Consider the following 21,961-nt stretch of genomic DNA (forward strand, 5'->3'; position numbering starts at 1 on the left):
TTATTGTATTAAGACTGGTACATTTAACATAAGTATGCCTTGGGGTTTGATTTACAAACTTTTTCCAACAAGATTCCCCTTCTTTTAACTATTCAAAAGCCAGAAAAATACTAATCAATCACAATAAACTAAAAGAATGTACAATACTATTTGCAGTAGAAATACCTATTAATCAAAACTATTGCACATTCAGTAAATTTAAAGATATCCTCTCTTTACTCTTAGACATTACCAAATTTTCCTGTCATAACCTTAACTAAACTTTTACTGGGAATTTTTGCTGCTGTCATGTTCTAAAATAAACTTCCCCTTCATCAGCCATTTTGATTTTCGCTATTCACACGTGTTCATGGTATTTAGCATCATATTCTTGTTGTGAATATGAAAGCTATGCTGCCTTTATAAACATATTAAAACCCGGGAAATACATAGAGAGACTTGTGTATCTGATGCAATTTCTAATGGATTCATTTGTCAAATGAGGGCCTCCTCACTCTTTCCCATACCATCCTACTGAAAGTCTCACTAACTGGAAGAAAATCCTGATAATCCTTTGTCATCTGGTCATAGTATGTCCCACTGTAACAGGAAATTCTGACTCCTTCATCAAGGGGTAAACATATTGATTCACTCACTACCTAAACAGGCAAGTAATATGCTGACAAGTACTAAAGGACACCTATATACTGCGAATGTTATCTGAGATCTCTTAAAGATGGAATTTAATAGCCAGTTCAGCCCAGCAACGGGGGTGAACCAAATATTAAGCCACTAAAAGAATTCAGTTATCTACTTACAAAAAAGAAATACAGCCATAGGAGTCTGACTAATGAATAAAATCTACACTTCAGGTTCTATGGATTCAGTATCAACAAAAGCTAATACAAATATGCTGTTCTGAAAAAAAATGCAATGTATGGCCTCCACCTGAAACCTAACATTATGTGTATATGGTGCAACTAGGTGAGAAATATTATTTACTGACAAAACAAAATATTGTATTAATTGGCAACGCCCCCACCACCTCCCCTCATACAACTTCACTCCTCACAGACACACAGAGAAAGCCTGTTCTATGTGCTGCAGCCTATTTGAGGACATGCATTTTGTAATGAAAAAGGTGCTTAGCCCCTCATCATGTTAACTCTTTCCCCCCCACCCCCCAGTTTGTAATTTGTCTCAAGCTTTTAGGGAAATATGACTCAGAAATTAAACACACTGGCACATCTTTTGGAATACACTAACTACGGCTCTCAGCAGAGCTAGACCGAGAACGAGATTTTTTCTTGGAGGAACGGGGAGATGGAGAAGAAGGCTGCACGCTGGAGTGGTGGCTCTTCTGAGAGTATTTTTTGTCAGGCGTACGACTGCGAGAGCGAGACCTACTGGTTGATCTGGAAGATCTTGCAGACTTGGATTTGCTGCGAGATCTTGAGTAGCTTCTTGAACGAGACCTGCTTCTGGGAAAAAAACATTAAAGGTCTTACTCTGGAGTATTTTTAAATTAAGAATTTTAATGGATGTTAATTATTTTGAAAAAAGCTACTTTGCACCCATAACATTTCCATCTACACAACTCAAACCACTGCACAAAACATTCAATCACTTCAGGTACTGAGTTTCTTTTTATTCTTCATCATTTGTAAGATCCTCATCAACTAAAACTTGGAGTATGCAAACAATTTATACTCATCTATCAAGAAAAATGCAAGCACAAAAATCACACAAGTCATTTTTCCCCCCTATAAAAGCATATGTAAATTAGGTACAATCCTTGGGACCTCAGTAAGACGTTAACATATCTGAGTATCACAAGAGCTCTGCAAGCTCAAAGATTTGAAAATTATATCCCTTGTTCTGCTGTCAATCTTTTTCCATTTAACAAGACAGATCTTTGTATAGATGATGGAGCGGAAATTAACATACATTTTTATTACTTTTAATTACTAATTAATGTCAGAACAGCTTTAAAAACATATATTAATTAGTTGCTTTTTACTGGATCTCACCAGAAAGGCAGTTTTGCAAAATTCCTGAAGATTGAATAATGGAAAGAATATGAAGAGATCTGGAGAAAATTTTCACATTATAACCATTTTAATGTGGGCCACATTTTGGATGTAACATCTTTCATTTTGCTCATTAGAGAAATGTCAGGTTTTATTCTTTATAAAATTGTCTCTCCACCAAAAAGATGGCAAATAAAACTCAAATCAGCATTAAAAATCTATCGTTTCTGAATTAACATTTTGTTTGAAACTCTATAGTACATCTACTGCTGGGAACTGGTTTTGTACTGTGGTATTGCAAATAACAGCAAAGGAGTTAAATACTACAACAACATGGGACAATTCTTGGCAGTGCTGATACCAACCTACAAACTGTCAGGTCAGGCGACATACCTGTGTGATTTGCGATCTTCAACTAATTTAATTTTGCGCCCATTGAGCTCAGTGCCATCCAACTTGTCCAATGCACTCTTCATATCATCATATGATGCAAACTCCACAACACTATGGATCATCAGGAAGTCACAAAAAATAAGTTATGGGGGAAAATGGAGGAAAGAGGAAAAAAAAGATTTTGTATTCATTAGAGTGGGTGGTTTGTTTTTTTAGATCTACATGCTCAGGTTTTAATTCCTTAAAATTGATTTTCTAGCTTGATTAGTAACTGGACTGACATTGACAAAATAATCCTAACCACTTCTAATGCCCACACGCATCTTAAATAATATTGAATGATAAAGGGCAAACTCCTGAAGTCATCACTTGGGGGCAGATCTCAGCTGCTGTACATCAGCTGGGAGTCAATGGAGCAATGACAACGTATGGCACACCTTAGTATCCACCTGCCCTTCATTCCTTATTTGGGTAAAATTCTGAAGGATTTCAAGATATGGCTTAAGCTTTTCAGGGAAGAAGGAATACAAATGAGCAAAGTCTGCCCCCTCCTTAGAACTTTAGCAGTAAATATAATTCCCTTCTTTAGTTGGCCTCATTTACATCTCTCTTCCCCCAAACATGTTATCAGGGCTTCTTTAAGCTGCACCTGTCTGCAATGGGCCTCAAGGAGTTATTCTGGCAGTGGAGATTCGTCAGAGAACAGTAATGTTCTAGCCATGCTTCCTTTTCCCTGGGCTACCCACAACAAGTCCCTTAGCATATGTTTATGGACAGTCAAAATTTGTACAAAAGTTCCCTAAAAGGAAATTCATGAACAAGAACAGTACCTTAGCTCTAAGTATGGTGATTTTTACACTTTGAAATAGCAGGAAGATTGGATCATCATTATCCTGGTATTGCCCAGATTTATACACAAATATGGATTTACCCTTCATTCCTGTTGTTTCTGTGCGCATCCACATAGGTCACCTCTCCTGCCTTTCTCATGACATCTTTCAAGTCCTGCAGCAAAAATTACAGTTCAGCTTGAACATGAAATTCACTAACAAGCTATCTGCAAGTCAAAAAAGTAAAGTTCTCTGTTAGGTTACAATTTTTGCATTTAGACTTCTTTTGAAACTCAGCCTACTTAGTAACAATTACAATAATAAAAACAAATTATTGCTTTTAAATTAAGCCCATATCCCAAAAGCAGCTCTTATGAAAACATGATGCAGCAATTAAAGCATTAATTAACATTGTAACCATACCTGATAAGGAGTTATAGGATATTAAATGCAAACTTTTACAACTGACCATAAAGGCTATTTTGGAAAGCCTCATTTAAATGAGAATCTTGCATATTTAAAATTGCCTACATGCATATTCTTCTCCACCCCCACTTCAAGCTACATACACACAAATTAAATGCAAAATGTCTATGTTTAATTAATGCAAAGATTGTAACAAAGTGACAAACGGCAGAATATTCAGAGTTACAAGAGTATAATCTGTTTTAACTCTGATTTTTCTGGCTTTCACCAGTTTGTGTCACAACCTCAGTGTTATTTCAAAAGAGATACTTGTATTTAATTTCAACAGAGACTGAATATACACTATAGCATGTTTACTTGCCCCACAATGTGATAAAAGAAGAGAACAAATAATGTTACAGGTGATTAAAAAGATAAATACAATTATATTTATAAGTTATTTGCAAAACTTAAAAACAATACATTCTCTAAATAATATTGCGCATTTTATAGCCCAAGGCTACTTACCGCAACATACCACAAGTGGTCAGATGATATAAGCAGGTACCTTAAGTAAACAGTCGCTTGTCCAATACCTAGCTGGCCAAGAGGAACTCCCTTACATGAGAAGGGCAGAGGAATGGCTCATAGCAATATGCTTCAGGGGGATGTACCAGAGACCCTGAAAATACTTGACAACATCCGGAAGTGGATACAGAACCTGCGGCTGACCTGTGCTAGCCAAATCGAGCTCAAACCTGGACAAACCAAGATCTAGATCGCCAAAACAGGAGTGTCATAGGAACCAAAAGGAAAATTCAGAACAGGCCAAGCCCTAGAATTTCAGCCACTAGAAACCCCAAACTCTTGGGCTCTCTCTCCTCCACACAAGAGAAACGAGGGTTAACCCAAAGCAAGGCTGTTAAAAGAGGTTCAAAATGCACTTGGTTAGAAATATGTTTGAGGAAAAAAATACAAACAAAAAGCTAAGAAATAAACTTTAGAACATTTGCTATAGCATATGGAAGACTCAGTTTAATGCTTAATAAAGCTCAACAATTTAGTTCTAAAAGTGAGCATCTGAATTACACATTAGGCTGCAAAATAGTGACTAATTTTTCTTGTTTAAAATGCTTAAAAACCCAAACAATCTCATTCAGTTACCACATTTAATACATGATCCATAGCCACATTTAAAAACCGTTACTGCAAACTAAACACATGTACAGTAATTCAGAGATAAAGGGTGAAATCCTAACTTTACTGAAGTCAATGGGAATTTTGCCATGGACTTCAGTGGGGTGAGGATTTCACCCAACAAATTTAAAACTATACATTTGTTATTAATAAATCAAAGATTTTCTTGATCTAGAACAAAATGCTCTAATTTAGAAGTGCTGCTAAGAAAAGGAAATTAAGTAAGGCAATCACATAGAATTGCATTTTAATTTATTAAGTTTTTTAGGTTCTACAATTTTGAGCCATCCAAACAAATGCCTAATATTTAAACTCTGATTTGCTAAGGATCACGGTCATAAAAAGTTGTGTAACAGAACAATATATGATTAAGACATTAAAAATATTATTTGAAGAGAGAAGAAATATGTTTGTATAAATATAGGAAGTTTAGGACGCTGCTCTCTTTCAACCAACAGAAGGTCTTAAAACTATCTAAATTAATCTCCAAAAAAGCAATGAAATTTCACAATTCATGAGGATTGATGTTTGGTTTCACCGCACTCACAAAAATATATCATTGTGATCCTCAGCAATTAAAAATTTAATAGACAATGTATTTTAAAAAAAAAACAGAAAATTGTGAAAAAGAATAAACTTACATTAATATTGTCCTAAGACGACATGGCTTTTACGTTTCTTTTAGCAATCACAGATCTATTACCAGATCAACTATCATTTATTTTTTGGGAGAACTGGCAGTGTTGATGGGAAGCCAGTCGTAACAAATTTGCACTGTCATAGGCACAGGTAATTAAAATTACTATTTGTTTGGCTTTAAACACACATGGAGCCATAAAATTGGGGGGTGGGAGGGAAAGAAATGTGATGTGGACATACATTTTAACTATTTCTTGCATCTGAAGATGCTGGCTTTAAAAGCAGACAAATATAGTCCTGTTTCAAATTCTGGGAAGCTACACATCCAGATGCCTACAAGTTTTGAAGACAATGTATTGTATCTATTTCATTCAAAACAGCTAATTTCTCAAAGGGAGACGAAGACCAGAACTTGTCCTAGGATAAGCTAGAATCCAGTATTTTAGTAACTATCATATTTCTAGTCTCATCATATTAATAGTATAACTATTAATGTTTAATAGTTAGCAAATTCTGATGTATTATGGTTTCAAAATTAAACTACATGTGTACAGAGAATTTTACTTTAAATTGTAACATTTTAGAGAGAAGTAATTGGCTTTGAAAACAGTTTTGCTATAATTTGTCACACTTCTAGCTTACCAAGTACTTTAATTGTATACATCCACAAATCTAGAAGAAATGGCACATTGTCCACCTTAAATCATCTCTAATGGACCAGTGCCAAGATTCACAGTAATTTCACACTAAGCCTACAAAGTGCAAAGCTGGTCAGGAGTGCTTACATTAGCACTAGCGTACTTAGCACGTGTAAAACGTGTCAGAACATTCTCAACTTTCAGGTTAAGCATTCAAGAAATTTTACCCCAAACTTTTAGGTATGGATATATTTACATGCTCAGGTAACCACAAAAGATTTATTATGGTGAATCTGAATTAAGACGATGTAAATCTAACATGTAATTAGTAGGAATAAAGCCATTACAAATATTCAAAAGTAAAAGTTATTGCAAGATCCAATTTCCAAGCTGTGAATTAATTTTAACGTAAATACCTCCATTAAATTATTGCTTTCCTCAAGACTCCATTATAGTTTTTACCCCTACGTCAATGTTATCTCTACAAGATCAGTGATTTTTAGAGCTTCATATACAGAGTAGTTGTGTAGTATGTACTAGAGGGATTTAGATGAAGTCCACTTGTCTGCTGAATCAAGTTTAAAACTGATCAGAGGTTATTATTTAATAATAGAATCATATAATCAAATATTGTGCTTTCCATATGAAAGGATGGCACATAGCTTTGCAAACTTAGTCCTAATTCTGCCACTGGATCCACATGGGTGGACCCCTGCACCATTAACATCAGTGAAAATGCAGACAGACACAGAATGTTTGCCCTGGCAGATCTTGGTGCAGGAACCAGAGCCTTAAATTAACACAATTTATCCATGTCCGTCTCTTCAATATACAAAAAAAGCCATCTATGTTCATTAATGTAGTGACTTTTAAAAAAAATAAAATAAAATAAACCTCACTTGTTGATTCTACTTTTTTTAAGTAGTATGGGCTTAGCAATAGATATTTCTGTTGAGAAGCCCACAAAGAAAAGTTAATTCCTTATAATAAATATATTAGAAAAACACACACATTAATATAAAAACAGTGATCATGTGGTCGTTCTTTTTAAACCAGCTAAGGATTAGAAAAAATTGCAGACATCACAAATGCAGTGATATAGCTTTAAAAAGAATTTTAAAGAGAGTTTATCTGAACCCCTGCAGTAAGTACACTATGGCTAAGTGGCTTTCTTGGAATCTGCTTTATTCATGTAGTATTAATGGATTCTTCTCAATCATGCTCCATCTCAAAAAAATGTTCAGTGCAATTAAAAAAAGATACAAGTTTCAATCAGAACAAAAATGTAAACTCAAAGGTGTGGAAATCTCAAATATTCCACCCTACTAAACTGATTAATGATTTAGATGTTACAAATGTAACCCCAAATTAAAAGATAATCCAAAGTATCACCAGCTGAAAATCATAACCAAGCAAGAACCACTAGCTTCCCAACTACAAAATGTCAGCTATGATACCTATTTGTAGTTTTGAAAATTAGTTACTCTTAAGTGTTGGAATATATAATTCAAGCACTTTTTTTACTTTTAATAAAAATATTTATTATGGCTTTAATACACGATTAGATTGCAAACTGCCTCCTTAAGGGCAGGAAAATAAAATGCTCTGAATAAAATAATGTATTAAAGGTAAAAAAAAAAGATTGAAATATAACTCACCTGCCAGCTGATCCGTGAAGAAAGGTTTTCAACTATAATTCTGTGTTCAGTACGAACAGGAGGTCCATACCAGCTATAAGAATTCAGAGACAATAAAATACATTTCCCCAAAGCAGAGTATTTAAAACTCTTACACACAAACTCATGTGTTCTGACAGTTTGCTGATGGAGTTAAATACTAATTATTTTCCTTACAGATGGAGTGCAGATTAGATTCTCCCTGGTTAATTCTATGCTATATTTAAAAGCATATACTCATAATAAGAGTGGAAGTGCTGACATTAGCAATAAATTAGTATTTCAATGGAAGAACTTTACACCAAGCAGTCAATATAGATGTCATTTTCAGATCTATTGAAGACTAATTTATTTTCATTAAATTAGTTCAGACAAAAAAGTATAATCTAAGTACTTTAATGGTTTTGGTCATATTAACTCTGGAGGCTACTCCCACTGAAGGTATAATTACTTCCTTGCAGACAAGGGGCAAATTCTGCCTTTTGACGTCAAAGAGACACATGCACACATCTGAAGACAATTCAGCCCAATGGTTCTCAATTCCCAAGCACTTGCTAATGTCTGGATATGCCAATGTGCCCCTATGGCAGTTTCTTATGGGTCAGAATGTTCTGACTTCAAGAAACACAACATGAAGCCAACTGGTTGCATACAAGTGGCAGTGGCACTTTGATTGTGAATAAAAGAAATATTCATGCCAAGAAACATTACTGAAAGGAATTACTATATAGTAGTTTTAAATGAATATTGATTAAACGTTTGTTTTAAAGAAGCTAAATATAAAGCTTGGTTTACAATATATATTTGTATAAAAAGGAACAAGAAGAAAAGGTCCGATCGAGAGTTATGGGGGATGGAGAGGAGGGAGAATGGGAGAGGAAGCCCCTAACAGTCAATTAGTGCTCTCAATCCCCACAACTCCATTAGAGGGCTTGAGAACCATTGGGGAGTTTGGAAAAAGCACACTGGCTTTTGAAGAAATAATGCACAATTCTGTTAATGGCGTTATGTTGGACTTCTATCAGAATAGTGGGAGAAAAACAACAGTACAGTGAGAAGATAAATGTTTTCCACTTGACAGTTGTTCTTCCACTTAGCTGTTTCTGGTAAGGGCTATCAAGATAGTTAAAAAGCACTGATAGCAATTTAAGCCAATCAGATGACTTAGAACATTTTTTTCATTCCTTCCAATTTATGTCTCTCACAATCACAATTCAAAGAGGTTGTACTGCTACTGTGGGCACCCTTGTGTTTAGTTATATTTTTCAAATGAAACAGACTTGAGTGCTTACTGCAGTACTAAGTATACCCAAGGACACCGTTTCATACATTCTCAGTTTTGGATAGATAAACCAATTGTCACTGCTTCCTAGTCTGTACTTTTACTCTCACACGAGGTGCATACGAAATGACAAATACAGAGAAGGACTGTCTAGCGTGTGTGTGTGTATGTGTGTGTGCGTGTGCGTGCATGTAAAATTTTACTTGCCCTGGCACAAAAACCCTGCTTATTGTTATGAAAAAATTATATGATAGAAAATTAACACACATCATTGGGGTCACACCTTAAGTTAATTTGTTCGTCTAGATGCCAGAATCACTCAGTGTTATGGTTCTTTCAACTCCACGCCTTATCCCATAAAACGTAGCCCTAATGGTGTGTACCGATTTGTACACTGAAGCATAGGTAATTTGATTTCAGCGCATACCTCAAAGTGTCCCAATTTTTTTCAGAACATCCAGATCTTCAGAGCATTTAAACAGAAGTCCCAGAGTCCCAAAACTGGCAGGCTGAGTCCCATTTTTTCATTATTTCAAACGGTAGTCTCTTCCTGTCTGGCACCGGGTGTCTGACGTCATGAACATGGCCACAACGTCAGATGCCCACGACCTTCAATCACACTTCCTACTTTAAAAGTTCACTTTTAGCCTGGACCTCGGATCAATCCTACCGCATCAAGGTCACTGTCGCTAAAGAAAAAAGAATCTAATTAGCATACTTGCATATGCAAATTAGATGCCCCAGATTTTACTGGTCTGTGGTTGGGAGGAACTCTGCCTCTGAAACAACTTCAGAGAGATTAAGAATTATATTTCAGTGAAACGTTTATCCTTCTTTCAAAAAACTACTCTGCATAGTACACAGTTACTAATTCTACTACAGAATACATCAGTTCAAATGGTTTACTTTAGAAATAACAATTTAAGGTAAAAAACAAAGTGGTGCTATGTCATTTAACTATGCAAAATATATCATTTACGAAAATCCATTATCAATACACAAAGATAACACTATCATTAAATAATTCAAAGTAATACTTTTTCCACACATACTGTATATCCAGCATATGTAGTAGATACATGTTCTATACTGTAACTGTTTTTAAATTCCATCCATGGACAGAGATTGTCCTTTAGGGGGTCACTTTCTTTTCAGTCAGCAACTTTTGCCTTTTTGTATTGTTATACTAATGGCTGTGTATGCTACCACTTTGTCCCTACAGCAGTGGTTCTTACCATGATCTATGAGACCCCACCCCAGTGTTTGCTGAATTAAACTTTTTAGAACCAGACAATGGGAAATTTAGAAGCTTGGTAGGTTAGATGATCCACGAGAGGAACTTTCAAGTAAAATGGCTGACAGAATTTATGCTGGAGAACCAATGCTGTACAGTAATATTAAACCCATGACACATCGCTTAGATAGAGAGATGCCCCCGTTGAGAAACATATGATCTCAATATTAAAAAATAAATAAACTTGCAAGGGTTTTTTAATTACAATTTTTTTTAAATATATAGAGTTGGTTTTCCAATATGAATCACAAAAGGTTTTGGGACAGATACATACTGGGAAGTATTTATGACTTCTTTCCTTGCTGACTCATGCAACTTTGTATTGGCAGTTTCAGACAATGTCAATTAACACTTAAGATTTTCTAATGGTTTCAAAAGAAGTCATTGTACTGACTTGACATCTGTAATTATCTACCTAGTTATGTTAGGAAAAAGCCTAAAAAAGAATGGGTCAACTCAGCATCATACAGGCCAGTAGGGGTGCAAGCACAGTAGTGTTTGTTCATTAGCTGTGGGGTACAGACGGACCACTCAAGTTGCTAACAGCAAATCCCTTGAGTCAATTAAGGAGCAGCAATGATTGGCTCAAAGGTGTCCCATCTTGTCCTCCTCAGCCAGAAAAATAAATGGCTACAAGATACAGGGATGTCAGTACTGGGTTCCTCAATGGTATGTAAGGATGTGGAGCTCCCCCTCTCTACCAACGGGAAGAAGAAAAAACAATGTTTTAAGCAAAGTGAATCCCCAGTTATTTTATATGCAGTAAATTGACCAAATCACTCACCTAGGTCCACTGCTACGTGACTGGTAATAATTGAACCGTTGTGGAAATCTGCCTCTGCCTCCCCCTCTTCGTGCCCTGGCATGTTCAATTGTAACCCTTAAATGTGAGGGGAAAAAATCTGTAACTACTTAAGTCACTTCAATCCTTTGCAATAAGAAGTACACATGCAGAATCAAGAGAGGTCCTGCCCTTTAGTTTTTATTTGATGGAGCATAGCAGAATCAACAGCAGATATTTCATAAGCATCCAAAACATTACATCTAAACAGCAGACCTGTAGTAAATTTCATGGCAACATTGTAAGTTAATGATCAGAAAGGAAGAACAAGAGTCTATAAACAGCATCAGGTTATGGAAAGAAAAGGCCCACACTGATGGTTTAAGATAAATATGGAAGCTGCTTTTTAGCTCATTAAGTAACTTTTGGTTTCTCATGTACAATAACTGTTTGGCACTCTTGTAAGTCATACATATGCTAAGAGGTTCTGATCAATTTCTGAAAGTGACAGATGGACTAATGAGGAGAAGAGTGAAATGAATGGATTTGACATTTCTGGTAAGATTGCATCTGTTCATTTGGGGAAGAGACGTATAACATATATTGGAGGGAAAACAAATTCCTAACATCTCTGTCCAAACCTCCCCCCACCCCCCCAAACAAAACAAAACAACCCCAAAAAATCCCCACCCCAAAACAGTTGAATTCTATGCTACAATACAAACTAAGCATATCCTGATGGAGGACTGGCGGCCTAATGGACCCCTCCACCTACATGGAGATCTGTCAAGGATCCACCTGAACCAGATGTTGGAGCAGAGCCTAGTGCATCATATTTGGGGTATAAAACTTATTTTAGTGCTTTACGGAAAAAAAATATATTTGACGTTTACCTTTCATTGCACAGTTCTTTACCATTCAGTTCATAAACTGCATCATCAGCATCTCTGTGGTCTTCAAACTCCTAGAAAAGAAACAGGAATAAGCATCAGAGATTTATAATGATACAATCACATTTACCACTAGAGTATTCTTTTCCATATCCTCTTAAAAATTTGTGTATATTTAAGAGCTACACAGTGCAGCAAGCATCAACTAGCAGGTCTATATCCTTAAAGCAGAACACAGTGAAAACTGATGAACATTTACAGACTTTTACACTGAGAATTACTCTCCTTCTCATTTACACTAACGTATAAGAACGGCTGTACTGAGTCAGACCAAATGTCCATCTAGCCCAGTAGCCTGTCTACCGACAGTGGCCAATGCCAGGAGCCCTAGAGGGAGTGAACCCAACAGGCAATGATCAAGTGATCTCTCTTCTGTATCCATCTCCACCCTCTAACAAACAGAGGCTAGGGACACCCTTCCTTACCCATTCTGGCTAATATCCATTAACCGACTTAACCTGCATGAATTTATCCAGTTCTCTTTCAAATGCTGTTATAGTCCCAGGCTTCACAACCTCCTCAGGTAAGGAGTTCCACAAGTTGTCTGTGTGCTGTGTGAAGAAGAACTTCCTTTTGTTTGTTTTAAACCTGCTGCCCATTAATTTCATTTGGTGGCCCCTAGTTTTTGTGTTATGGGAACAAGTAAATAACTCTTCCTTATTTAATTTCTCTACATTACTCATAATTTTATATACCTCGATCATATCCCCCTTTAGTCTCCTCTTTTCCAAGCTGAAAAGTCTTAGCCTCTTTAATCTCTCCTCATATGGGACCCGTTTCAAACCTCTAATTATTTTAGTTGTCCTTCTCTGAACCTTTTTTAATGCCAGCATATCTTATTTGAGATGAGGAGACCACATCTGTACACAGTATTCAAGATGTGGGCGTACCATGGATTTATATAAGGGCAATAAGATACTCTGTCTTATTTTCTATCCCTTTTGTAATGATTCCTAATATCCTGTTTGCTTTTGACTGCCACTGCACACTGCATGGACCTCTTCAGAGAGCTATCCACGATGACTCCAAAACCTTTTTCCTGATTCGTTGTAGCTAAATTAGCCCCCATCATATTGTATGTATAGCTGGGGTTATTTCTTCCAGTGTGCATTACTTTACATTTATCCACATTAAATTTCATTTGCCATTTTGTTACCCAATCACTTAGATTTGTGAGATCTTTTTGACGTTCTTCACGTCTGCTTTGGTCTTAACTATCTTCACAGTTTAGTATCATCTGCAAACTTTGCCACCTCACTGTTTACCCCTTTCTCCAGATCATTTATGAGTAACTTGAGTAGGATTGGTCCTAGAACTCACCCTTGGGGGACACCCCTTGTTACCCATCTCCACTCTGAGAATTTACCATTTAGTCCTACTCTTTGTTCCCTGTCTTTTAACCAGTTCTCAATTCATGAAAGGACCTTCCCTCTTATACCATGACAACTTAATTTACGGAAGGGCCTTGTCAAAGGCTTTCTGAAAATCTAAGTACACAATGTCCACTGGATCCCCCTTGTCCATACACGTGTGTTGACCCCTTCAAAGAACTCTATAGATTAGTAAGACACGATTTCCCTTTACAGAAACTATGTTGACTTTTGCCCAACAATTTATGTTCTTCTAGGTGTCTGACAGTTTTATTCTTTACTATTGTTTTTAACTAATTTGCCCGGTACTAACGTTAGACTTACCGGTCTGTAACTGCTGGGATCACCTCTACAGCCCTTTTTAAATATTGGCATTACATTAGCTAGCTTCCAGTCATTGGGTACAAAAGCCGATTTAAAGGACAGGTTACAAACCATAGTTAATAGTTCCGCAACTTCACATTTGAGTTCTTTCAGAACTCTTGGGTGAATGCCACCTGGTCCCAGTGACTTACTACTGTTAAGATTATCAATTAATTCCAAAATCTCCTCTAGTGACACCTCAGTCTGTGACAATTTCTCCCATTTGTCACCTGTAAAAGCTGGCTCGGGTTTGGGAATCTCCCTAACACCCTCAGCTACGAAGACTGAAGCAAAGAATCCATTTAGTTTCTCTGCAATGACTAAAGTCTTTAAGTGCTCCTTTTGTACCTCAATCTGGTTGTTTAGCAGGCTTGCTGCTTCTGATGTACGTAAAAAACATTTTGTTATTACCTTTGGAGTTTTTGGCTAGCCGTTCAACTCCTCTTTGACTTTTCTTATATTTTTACACTGAATTAGGCAGTGTTTATGTTCCTTTCTATTTACCTCACTAGGATTTGATTTCCACTTTTAAAAAGATGCCCTTTTGTCTCTCACTGCTTCTCTTAAATGGTTGTTAAGCAACAGTGTCTCTTTTTTAGTTCTTTTATTGTGTTTTTTAATTTGGGGTATACATTTAAGTTGAGTCTCTATTATGGTGTCTTTGAAAAGCATCCATGCAGCTTGCAGGGATTTCACTTTAGTCACTGTACCTTTTAATTTAACTAACCCCCTCATTTATGCATAGATCCCCTTTCTGAAATTAAATACCACAGTGTTCGGCTGTTGAGGTGTTCTTCCCACCACAGGGATGTTCAATGTTGTTATATTATGGTCACTATTTCCAAGCGGTCCTGCTATAGTTACCTCTTGGACCAGCTCCTGTGCGCCACTCAGGACTAAATCGAGAACTGCCTCTGCCCTTGTGGGTTCCCATACCAGTTGTTCCAAGAAGCAGTCATTTAAAGTATCGAGAAATTTTGTATCTGCATTTCATCCTGAGGTGACATGTTCCCAGTCAATATGGGGATAATTGAAATCCTCCACTATTATTAAGTTCTTAATTTTGATAGCCTCTCTAACTTCTCTTAGCATTTCATCATCATGATCACTGTCCCAGTCAGGTGGTCGATAATAGATTCTTAATGTTATATTCTCATTAGAGCATGAAATTATTATCCATAGAGATTCTATGGAACACGTGCATTCACTGAAGATTTGTACTTCATTTGATTCTACATTTTCTTTCACATATATTGCCACCCCCACCCCGACCTGTTCTGTCCTTCCGATATATTTTGTACCCCGGAACGATTGTGTCCCACTGATTGTCCTCAGTCCACCAGGATTCTGTGATGCCTATTATATCAATATCGTCCTTTATCACGAGGCACTCTAGTTCACTCATCTTATTATTTAGACTTCTAGCATTTATATACAAGTACTTAAAAAAATGGTCACTGTTTATTTGTCTGCCCTTTCCAGATGTGTCCGATTCTTTTATGTGACTGTTTCTTGTCTGATCTGGCCCCTAGATTAGCCTCTTCCATCTTCTCCTCCTGACTAAAACCTAGAAAATCTCTATCAATAGACTCTTCTCTAAGAAGTCTCTGTCCGATCCACGTGCTCCTCTGCAGCAGTCGGCTTTCCCCCATCTCTTAGTTTAAAAACTGCTCTGCAACCTTTTTAATGTTAAGTGCCAGCAGTCTGGTTCCACTATCTCCATTGATTACAATGAGTTAGTCCCAAGAAGATCATCAGATCCTTTATATGGATATGTTATGAGTTAACAAGTCCCTTATTCTATGTATTCTTATCAGAGGAAGGATCATCTTGGGATTAGGGCACTGGATTGGGAATCTGGCTCCTATTCATAAACCTGTCTCAGATTACCTTGGGCAATTCACTTAGGCCAATATTTTAAAGTTTCCCTGGAGCTGGGTACCTATATAAGAACGTTCCTGAGTTTCAGCAGTGCTTAGCACCCACATCTCCCAGTTAGAGTTGTAGGTGTGCAGAGTTTCAGAAACAAATACCAAGCCACATATTTAGGTACCTAAGTTTAGGTCACTATGGTTTGAAAAACTGTGTCTTTATCCTCTTTCTTTACAGTATTCTATAAAATTTAATCTAAAAGAAAAAAATCTATGAAATGATCTCTAAAATGATAATCAGTCCTCTTGTCTTGTACTTAAGCAATAAATACACAAAGAAAAATGTTTTAACAGTATTAAGAGAGCTTAAGCTATTTAGTATCTCCAGTTGCATTGCTCACTGACACCACAGCAGAAAGCAAGATCAGCAGCACTTGCATTTTGAATGCTTAACACAAAATCTAATTTCATAACAATAGCTAAAATGACTGAACATCTCATGGAAGAAAATAATTTAGAGACAATATGAACTCCTTACTCAGCACCTTACATCATGAACAGTCCCACTGAAATCACTCACACATTAAGATGCTATACACTGAGTAAGGATATCAGAATCTGCCCCTTAATGGTTAAAGCAGACGACCAAGAGTCGAGTGTTATGGATTCCATTCATAGCTCTACTACAGACTTGCTGTGTGACTTCACCCAAGACACTTAATCTCTGTTACTCAGTTCACCAGTATGTAAAATGGGAATATTACTTAACAGAGAATACTGAGGCTTTTGTCAGTACATTAAAGTGCTTTAAGGTCCCTGATGAAAAGTGCTATAGAGCTAAATTTTATAATTTGCTAGTGGCTTGATGGCTATTGAAGAGGTAGTGCAACAACTACAGAATTCCATTCATTTGTGGGGTTTCAAAAGAAAAACACTTAAAACTGTTTTTGGCAACAACTGGCAGGCACCAAGCCATTCTTTAGAGCAACGATACTCAGACTGATGCTCACGAGCCGCAAGTGGTTCTTTAATGTGTCTCCTGCAGCACGTGATATTAAAAGATTGTGTGATTTATTTATTAACAAATCTAAGTTATTAACCAATCAGGATGCTTTTACTATATTATTTTATCAACTACACTTGGTTAATAACATTTGGTCAGTCATTTAACTGTGAGAATAATATATATACCATCATACTGTTTAAATATGAATATATAGTACTATAGTAAATGAAACAATGAATTGACACTACTGTGGTTCTTTTGGGTAATGTTGATCAATAATTTGGCTCCTGAAACACTGAGATCTAAGTATCACAGCTCTAGAGATCTGGCCAAAGCACTAAAATAATGTAAAAACTGCAGTATAAGCTTTTTTCCTTTCATTTCTTGTAAAACCCAATCTTTCCCCCAGAACAAAAGTCCGCTGAGTTTTACACTTGAGTGAATTGTTATAGGGTCATTAGTGTCCTCAGAAATAAGGATGACATCCTGATCCCCATTGAAGGCAATGGCAAAACTCCCACTGAATTCAGAACCAAGATTTCATCAAGTTTTAAAAGGAAACATGGACAAAATTGCTGTTGAACAAAAACTAACCTAGAGTGGGAAAAATCTGAATTAAGCTTATATAAAAAGCAATTTAAAGCACAAACATTTTCCATTTCACCATTGAACTGTTATAGTTTCAAACACTTCCTCCCTAAGTGATGCCCCCTCCCTGCTAGTAAGCTAACAGCCTGTAATCGCATAAACGAGGAAACATGAGGATACACCTACCACAAACCCAAAACCATTTTTCAGATTGATTTCACGTATATGTCCATATCCTTTGAAGAACTTCTCCACATCCCGCTCCCGGGCATGTGGGCTCAAACGTCCAACGAAGACACGACAGCCACTCATTTTAGTTTAAAGGTGAAACTGTAAAACAACAGTTAATTAGCATTATTCATCAACTAAAAATAGCTTGATCAGTCATTTCTAAATGAAGCCCCAGAAATCCTGGTCACTAGTCAAATTAGATACTCAAGACAACAAAATCCAAACCATGTTAGAAATAGGATTCTTCTTTATAGTGAGAGAAGTTCTTTATTACAGTCTTAAGTAGAATGTACATGGAAGAACCAGTAGATTGTTTTTTAAAGTATAAAAAATATTTCTTGATACCTGTCCTTTGATAAAGGAATTATTTCAGCATCAGGCAATGCATGTGGGCATCACAGAGATGTGAAAACTAACTACAGAGTAAGATTATTCACTCTTGAAGAAGTACTCTTCTGATACAAGCAGCAAAGAATCCTGTGGCACCTTATAGACTAACAGACGTTTTGGAGCATGAGCTTTCGTGGGTGAATACCCACTTCGTCAGAAGCATGTCTGACAAATGCATGCATCTGACGAAGTGGGTATTCACCCACAAAAGCTCATGCTCCAAAATGTCTGTTAGTCTATAAGGTGCCACAGGATTCTTTGCTGCTTTTACAGATCCAGACTAACATGGCTACCCCTCTGATACTATCTTCTGATACAGAGAAACAAGGGACTAGTTTTCTGTTTGGGGGCATCAGATCCAACTAGCACAGCCTGTGAAATGCAAGCACACTAAAACTACAAAGCTTTCACATATTTTGTATATAAAATATTGCAAGAGCACTGGACATACAGCAATTATGTATTTAAATGGCTGCATAGTTCACTGATCAGACAACGTTATACCAATTTTATCTCCTCTTTGAACAGTGGATATGATCTGAAGTGACCAAAAAGGAACCCGGTTACTCAGTAGATCTCCACCTTCTGCGTATGCAGAATCATGTTTGGTTACTTTTCTGAAAAGGAGGGCTTTTTTGTTTGTTTACTGTTTTTGTTCCTTCAGAGCCAACCCAGCTATTGGGTAGTGATCTAAAGCGTAAACTGGCTCATACATCATTAACAGAATTGTTAACCAAGTTCTAACTGCAGAGTCTTTATTATTGAGGATAATATGGATCCCGGAAAAAAGCCCAAGTGAATTTCAAACTCAGGACTAGTAAGGAGAAGAATCAGCTTGCTATTTGTAAACTAAACAAAATGGTTATAGAAGTCATTGAAGCAAACATGGAACCCAAAAGGTGCATTTTACAGCATGGCCACACTACAGTTATGATGTATCATCTGAAAGACATATTTTATAACTCTTAACCCAGTTAGTATTACTTCATTCTGAAGATCACAGTACTTCAGGTTACACTTTGCTCAAATGAGTCCAAATATCAATAAAGCAATTTTCATCTTTAAAAAAGGATGCAAGCATTTTGCTGTGAGCAGCATTCTACCAGACCACAGAGTGAGATGTGATTTCTCATCATGAGATGAGTATTTGAATAGTGGCAGAACAGAGGTCTAACATTAGGGACCAAGATTTTCAAAACTGACTAGTGATTTTGGGTATCTAATTTGAGACACCTTCCAGAAAAAGCTTTGAGTAGTGCATTTTCCCATCACTACCAACACCAGACCTTTCATTTGTGGAGTTCCGTAAGAATTCTCTCTCCAGGCCATTCTCCTCCTGCTTTAACATTGGTTTAACAATCCAAACAACTTTGTTCAGAACAACATCATTTCAATTTTTAATATGAAAGTATGGGTGCATCTGTTTAAGTTTAGGTGACTGTGTAAGCTTTAACCCAAGATTATTTTTGCACCAATATTCTCAACATCATAAAAACAGTCTCTGCCCTGAGGACCTTGAAATACCAGGGTTCTATCTCGTAACTTTTTTGTATATGAAAGTGTTACAGAACTAGGCCCTAAAGTAGACAAACAATATCATTTGGACAATATACCAGATGAGCCATGAGGGGTGAAATCTAATGGCAATTCAGATGTAAGTGGTAAATTATATTAACATAACAAAATTACATCTCACACAGAGTAGCACTGAAAGGCTTCAACAAGCAGCACATTTATAAGGAAAGATTTAAAGGAAAAGAAAGATTCAATTTTCTGAATTTTAATTAAATGGCATGTACTTTTTCAAATGTCCAAAATACATTCCTTGACACAGAACTAGGGATATTAAGAAATCTGATCAACCCAATTTAAAAAAATAAATAAAACAGATTAACAGTGAAAGAGTGTAGATCAAACAATGTCTAAAGGAAGTGACAGAGGTCTGCCCCGAAGGGGTTTGCCTGCACTAGGCTTACTGCAGTATCAAGGCCCATTCTGGCTTGGAACTGTCTTTGCCATTCTCTGGAATGGGCAGAAAACCTTCTTAATAGTCACAATTGTTCATTAACTATTTATTTCTGTACCTGGAAGTTTTTAACTATAAATAGTTACACAAGGCAACAAACATCAAACAGGTAAACAAAACATCCCTCCTGTACACACCTATGCTAAACAAAAGACTTGAGTCTTGCCTCTAAGGATTCCATATATGTTCAGCCATATACAGAGAGAGATAGCAGTCAGGAATTATAAACCAGGAGTGGAAGGGGCCCTCTCTCACCCTCTTGAGAATGTAAAACAAGACAATGAGCACTTCCAATCTTGCCAACCTTTCAACAGGTGAAAGGGAAGACAGAACCACAGATTGCTATTGCCAGGCATCTTTGCCCTGCTTTCAGTCCCTTGCTGGTACATTTCCTTGCATACTCCTCTTCTCCTTTAGCTGGCTCTGGCTTACAGTAGCAAGTTTTCATCTCTGCCAGTCATCTTAAATGACAACTTCCACAGAAAACTACTAGGTCCCAGACATCAAGCTGGCTGGGCATCTACCAACATTAGGCAGTAACTTTCTGATAACAAGGTATGCCTTTTTTCAAAAACTCAGCAACAGAAAACCATAAGACCTTATATGAACAAGTGAATATGGTGAATTTTAATTTTTTTAGATATTCCTTATTTGTGTAGTTGCTTTCCTCTTGGTACAGAGTTTTGGTACATACTTGCAGAGACCTTTCTAGTTATAGGCAAGCTAGGCAGCTGCTTTGGGTGGCAGATTTCTGGGAAGCAGTCTAGGCTGGCATATTAACCCATACCTTCCCCTAGTCACAATAAAATGGTGGTTGGGCCAAACCTGAGCTGCACTGTGACCCCTGCACACCCAAGGCCATTTGTTCAAATGTGGCCCAGCCAACCACCCCATTTGCTCAAATGGGGCCCAGCCAACCACCCCTCTGTCATGATGAGAGGAGAGGCCAGTCCAGGCCAAGTCCAAACTGGAGTGACATCCGGAGAGGGGGAGTGTTGCCTAGGCCTGGAGATTGCCTAATGCCACCTTTACATACTTGCTAGGTAACATGGCGAAAGAGAGGTTAATGAGCTGAAATAGAGCGGGTACTGGAATTCCTTGAAGAGTGAATAGATCAAGTACTGAAACATCAAAGATTAGTGTTTCCCAGCCACAGACAAAAACCAAACTTGGACCAAACTTGCTTGCTAACACACAGAAAGAGGCAAAACCCCCCAAACCCAAACAGATCTCCACACTCCTCACTTAGAGCACCTGAGAGCAGGCCCCGCACCACAGGCGCAGGAAAATGGGGCGCTGCGAAGGGCTTAGCAAGTAATAACGAGAAAGAGAAGGAACAGCCAGCTAGCCCCGCCGGGGAACAGAACCCGCGGGAAGAGCGATATGTAACGGGGAGCGGCCGCACGGGAAAGGACTATGGGAGCACAGCGGCAATGGCCGTGGGGTGGGGTGGGGGAACGGACCGGAGGCTCCCGGCCGGGTCCGAGCGAGGCAGGTAGGGCCGGTGGCGTTGGGCGGGAAACACGAGGTGGCGGGGGAGGGGGAGGGGTAGGTCTCGCCTGCCCGAGGTGGCGCAGGCCGCGCGGGCCGCTCGGTGCGTCACACCGGGGCTCGCGAGTCGCTCCGTTTGCGCAACTTCGCAACCCACGGATCAGGTACCGCCCCTCCCCCCAACACCCCCCGCCTGTGACCGCCGGTTCCCTCCCAAATCCCTTCTCCCCCCCCCCCCCAAATCCATCCCCTCCCCTCCGCCCCTTTCCCGGCTCCCTCAGGTTCACGGGGAGATATTCACCCGTGGGGGCCGCTGGGTCCAGCCAGACCCTGGGAGCGCAACGCACAGGGCCTCTCTCCTCAGCCGCAATATGGCGGAGCCAGTCCCGAGAGGAAGGAGGCAACCACAGAACCCTGCTATTGGCGCGCCGCCGCCGGACTACACCTCCCAGTACGCAACGCACCGCCTTGCCCCGCCCCAACAGCCGCCTGGACGTGCCGCTGCGGTACTGCCGGCGCACTGCACGCTGG

At 38.2% G+C, this 21,961-nt stretch overlaps 1 protein-coding gene across 3 annotated transcripts; it reads right to left on the bottom strand.

The window, feature by feature from the left end:
* Positions 1-362: 362 nt before the first annotated feature.
* On the bottom strand, positions 363-21,835 carry LOC127051354 (serine/arginine-rich splicing factor 5-like). 3 transcript variants are annotated; one of them, XM_050953615.1, is made up of 8 exons: positions 21,732-21,835; positions 17,479-17,622; positions 12,038-12,108; positions 11,148-11,243; positions 7,770-7,842; positions 3,334-3,407; positions 2,403-2,513; positions 363-1,457 (listed from the first exon to the last, which is right to left on the bottom strand). In XM_050953615.1, exons 2-8 carry the CDS (start codon positions 17,602-17,604, stop codon positions 1,241-1,243), a joined length of 768 nt encoding a protein of 255 aa, XP_050809572.1. In that variant the 5' UTR covers positions 17,605-17,622; positions 21,732-21,835; the 3' UTR covers positions 363-1,240. The 3 variants fall into 3 exon arrangements, with proteins under 3 accessions (XP_050809572.1, XP_050809571.1, XP_050809573.1); XM_050953614.1 differs by having other exon boundaries at positions 363-1,460; XM_050953616.1 differs by lacking the exons at positions 363-1,457; positions 2,403-2,513 and having other exon boundaries at positions 3,403-4,556.
* Between the last annotated feature and the right edge of the window lie 126 nt (positions 21,836-21,961).

This window comes from Gopherus flavomarginatus, chromosome 5 (assembly GCF_025201925.1).
Source record: "Gopherus flavomarginatus isolate rGopFla2 chromosome 5, rGopFla2.mat.asm, whole genome shotgun sequence".
Lineage (NCBI taxonomy): Eukaryota > Metazoa > Chordata > Testudines > Testudinidae > Gopherus > Gopherus flavomarginatus.

Bases quoted from the DNA above. Each gene is read 5' to 3' on its own strand.
- LOC127051354 (XM_050953614.1), bottom strand. From the start codon at position 17,604: ATGAGTGGCTGTCGTGTCTTCGTTGGACGTTTGAGCCCACATGCCCGG. The intron at 11,244-12,037 runs GTAAACGTCAAA...CTCACATTTAAG, and splicing joins AAAGAACTGTGCAATGAAAG to GGTTACAATTGAACATGCCA. The intron at 7,843-11,147 runs GTGAGTGATTTG...GAATTCTTATAG, and splicing joins TCACGTAGCAGTGGACCTAG to CTGGTATGGACCTCCTGTTC.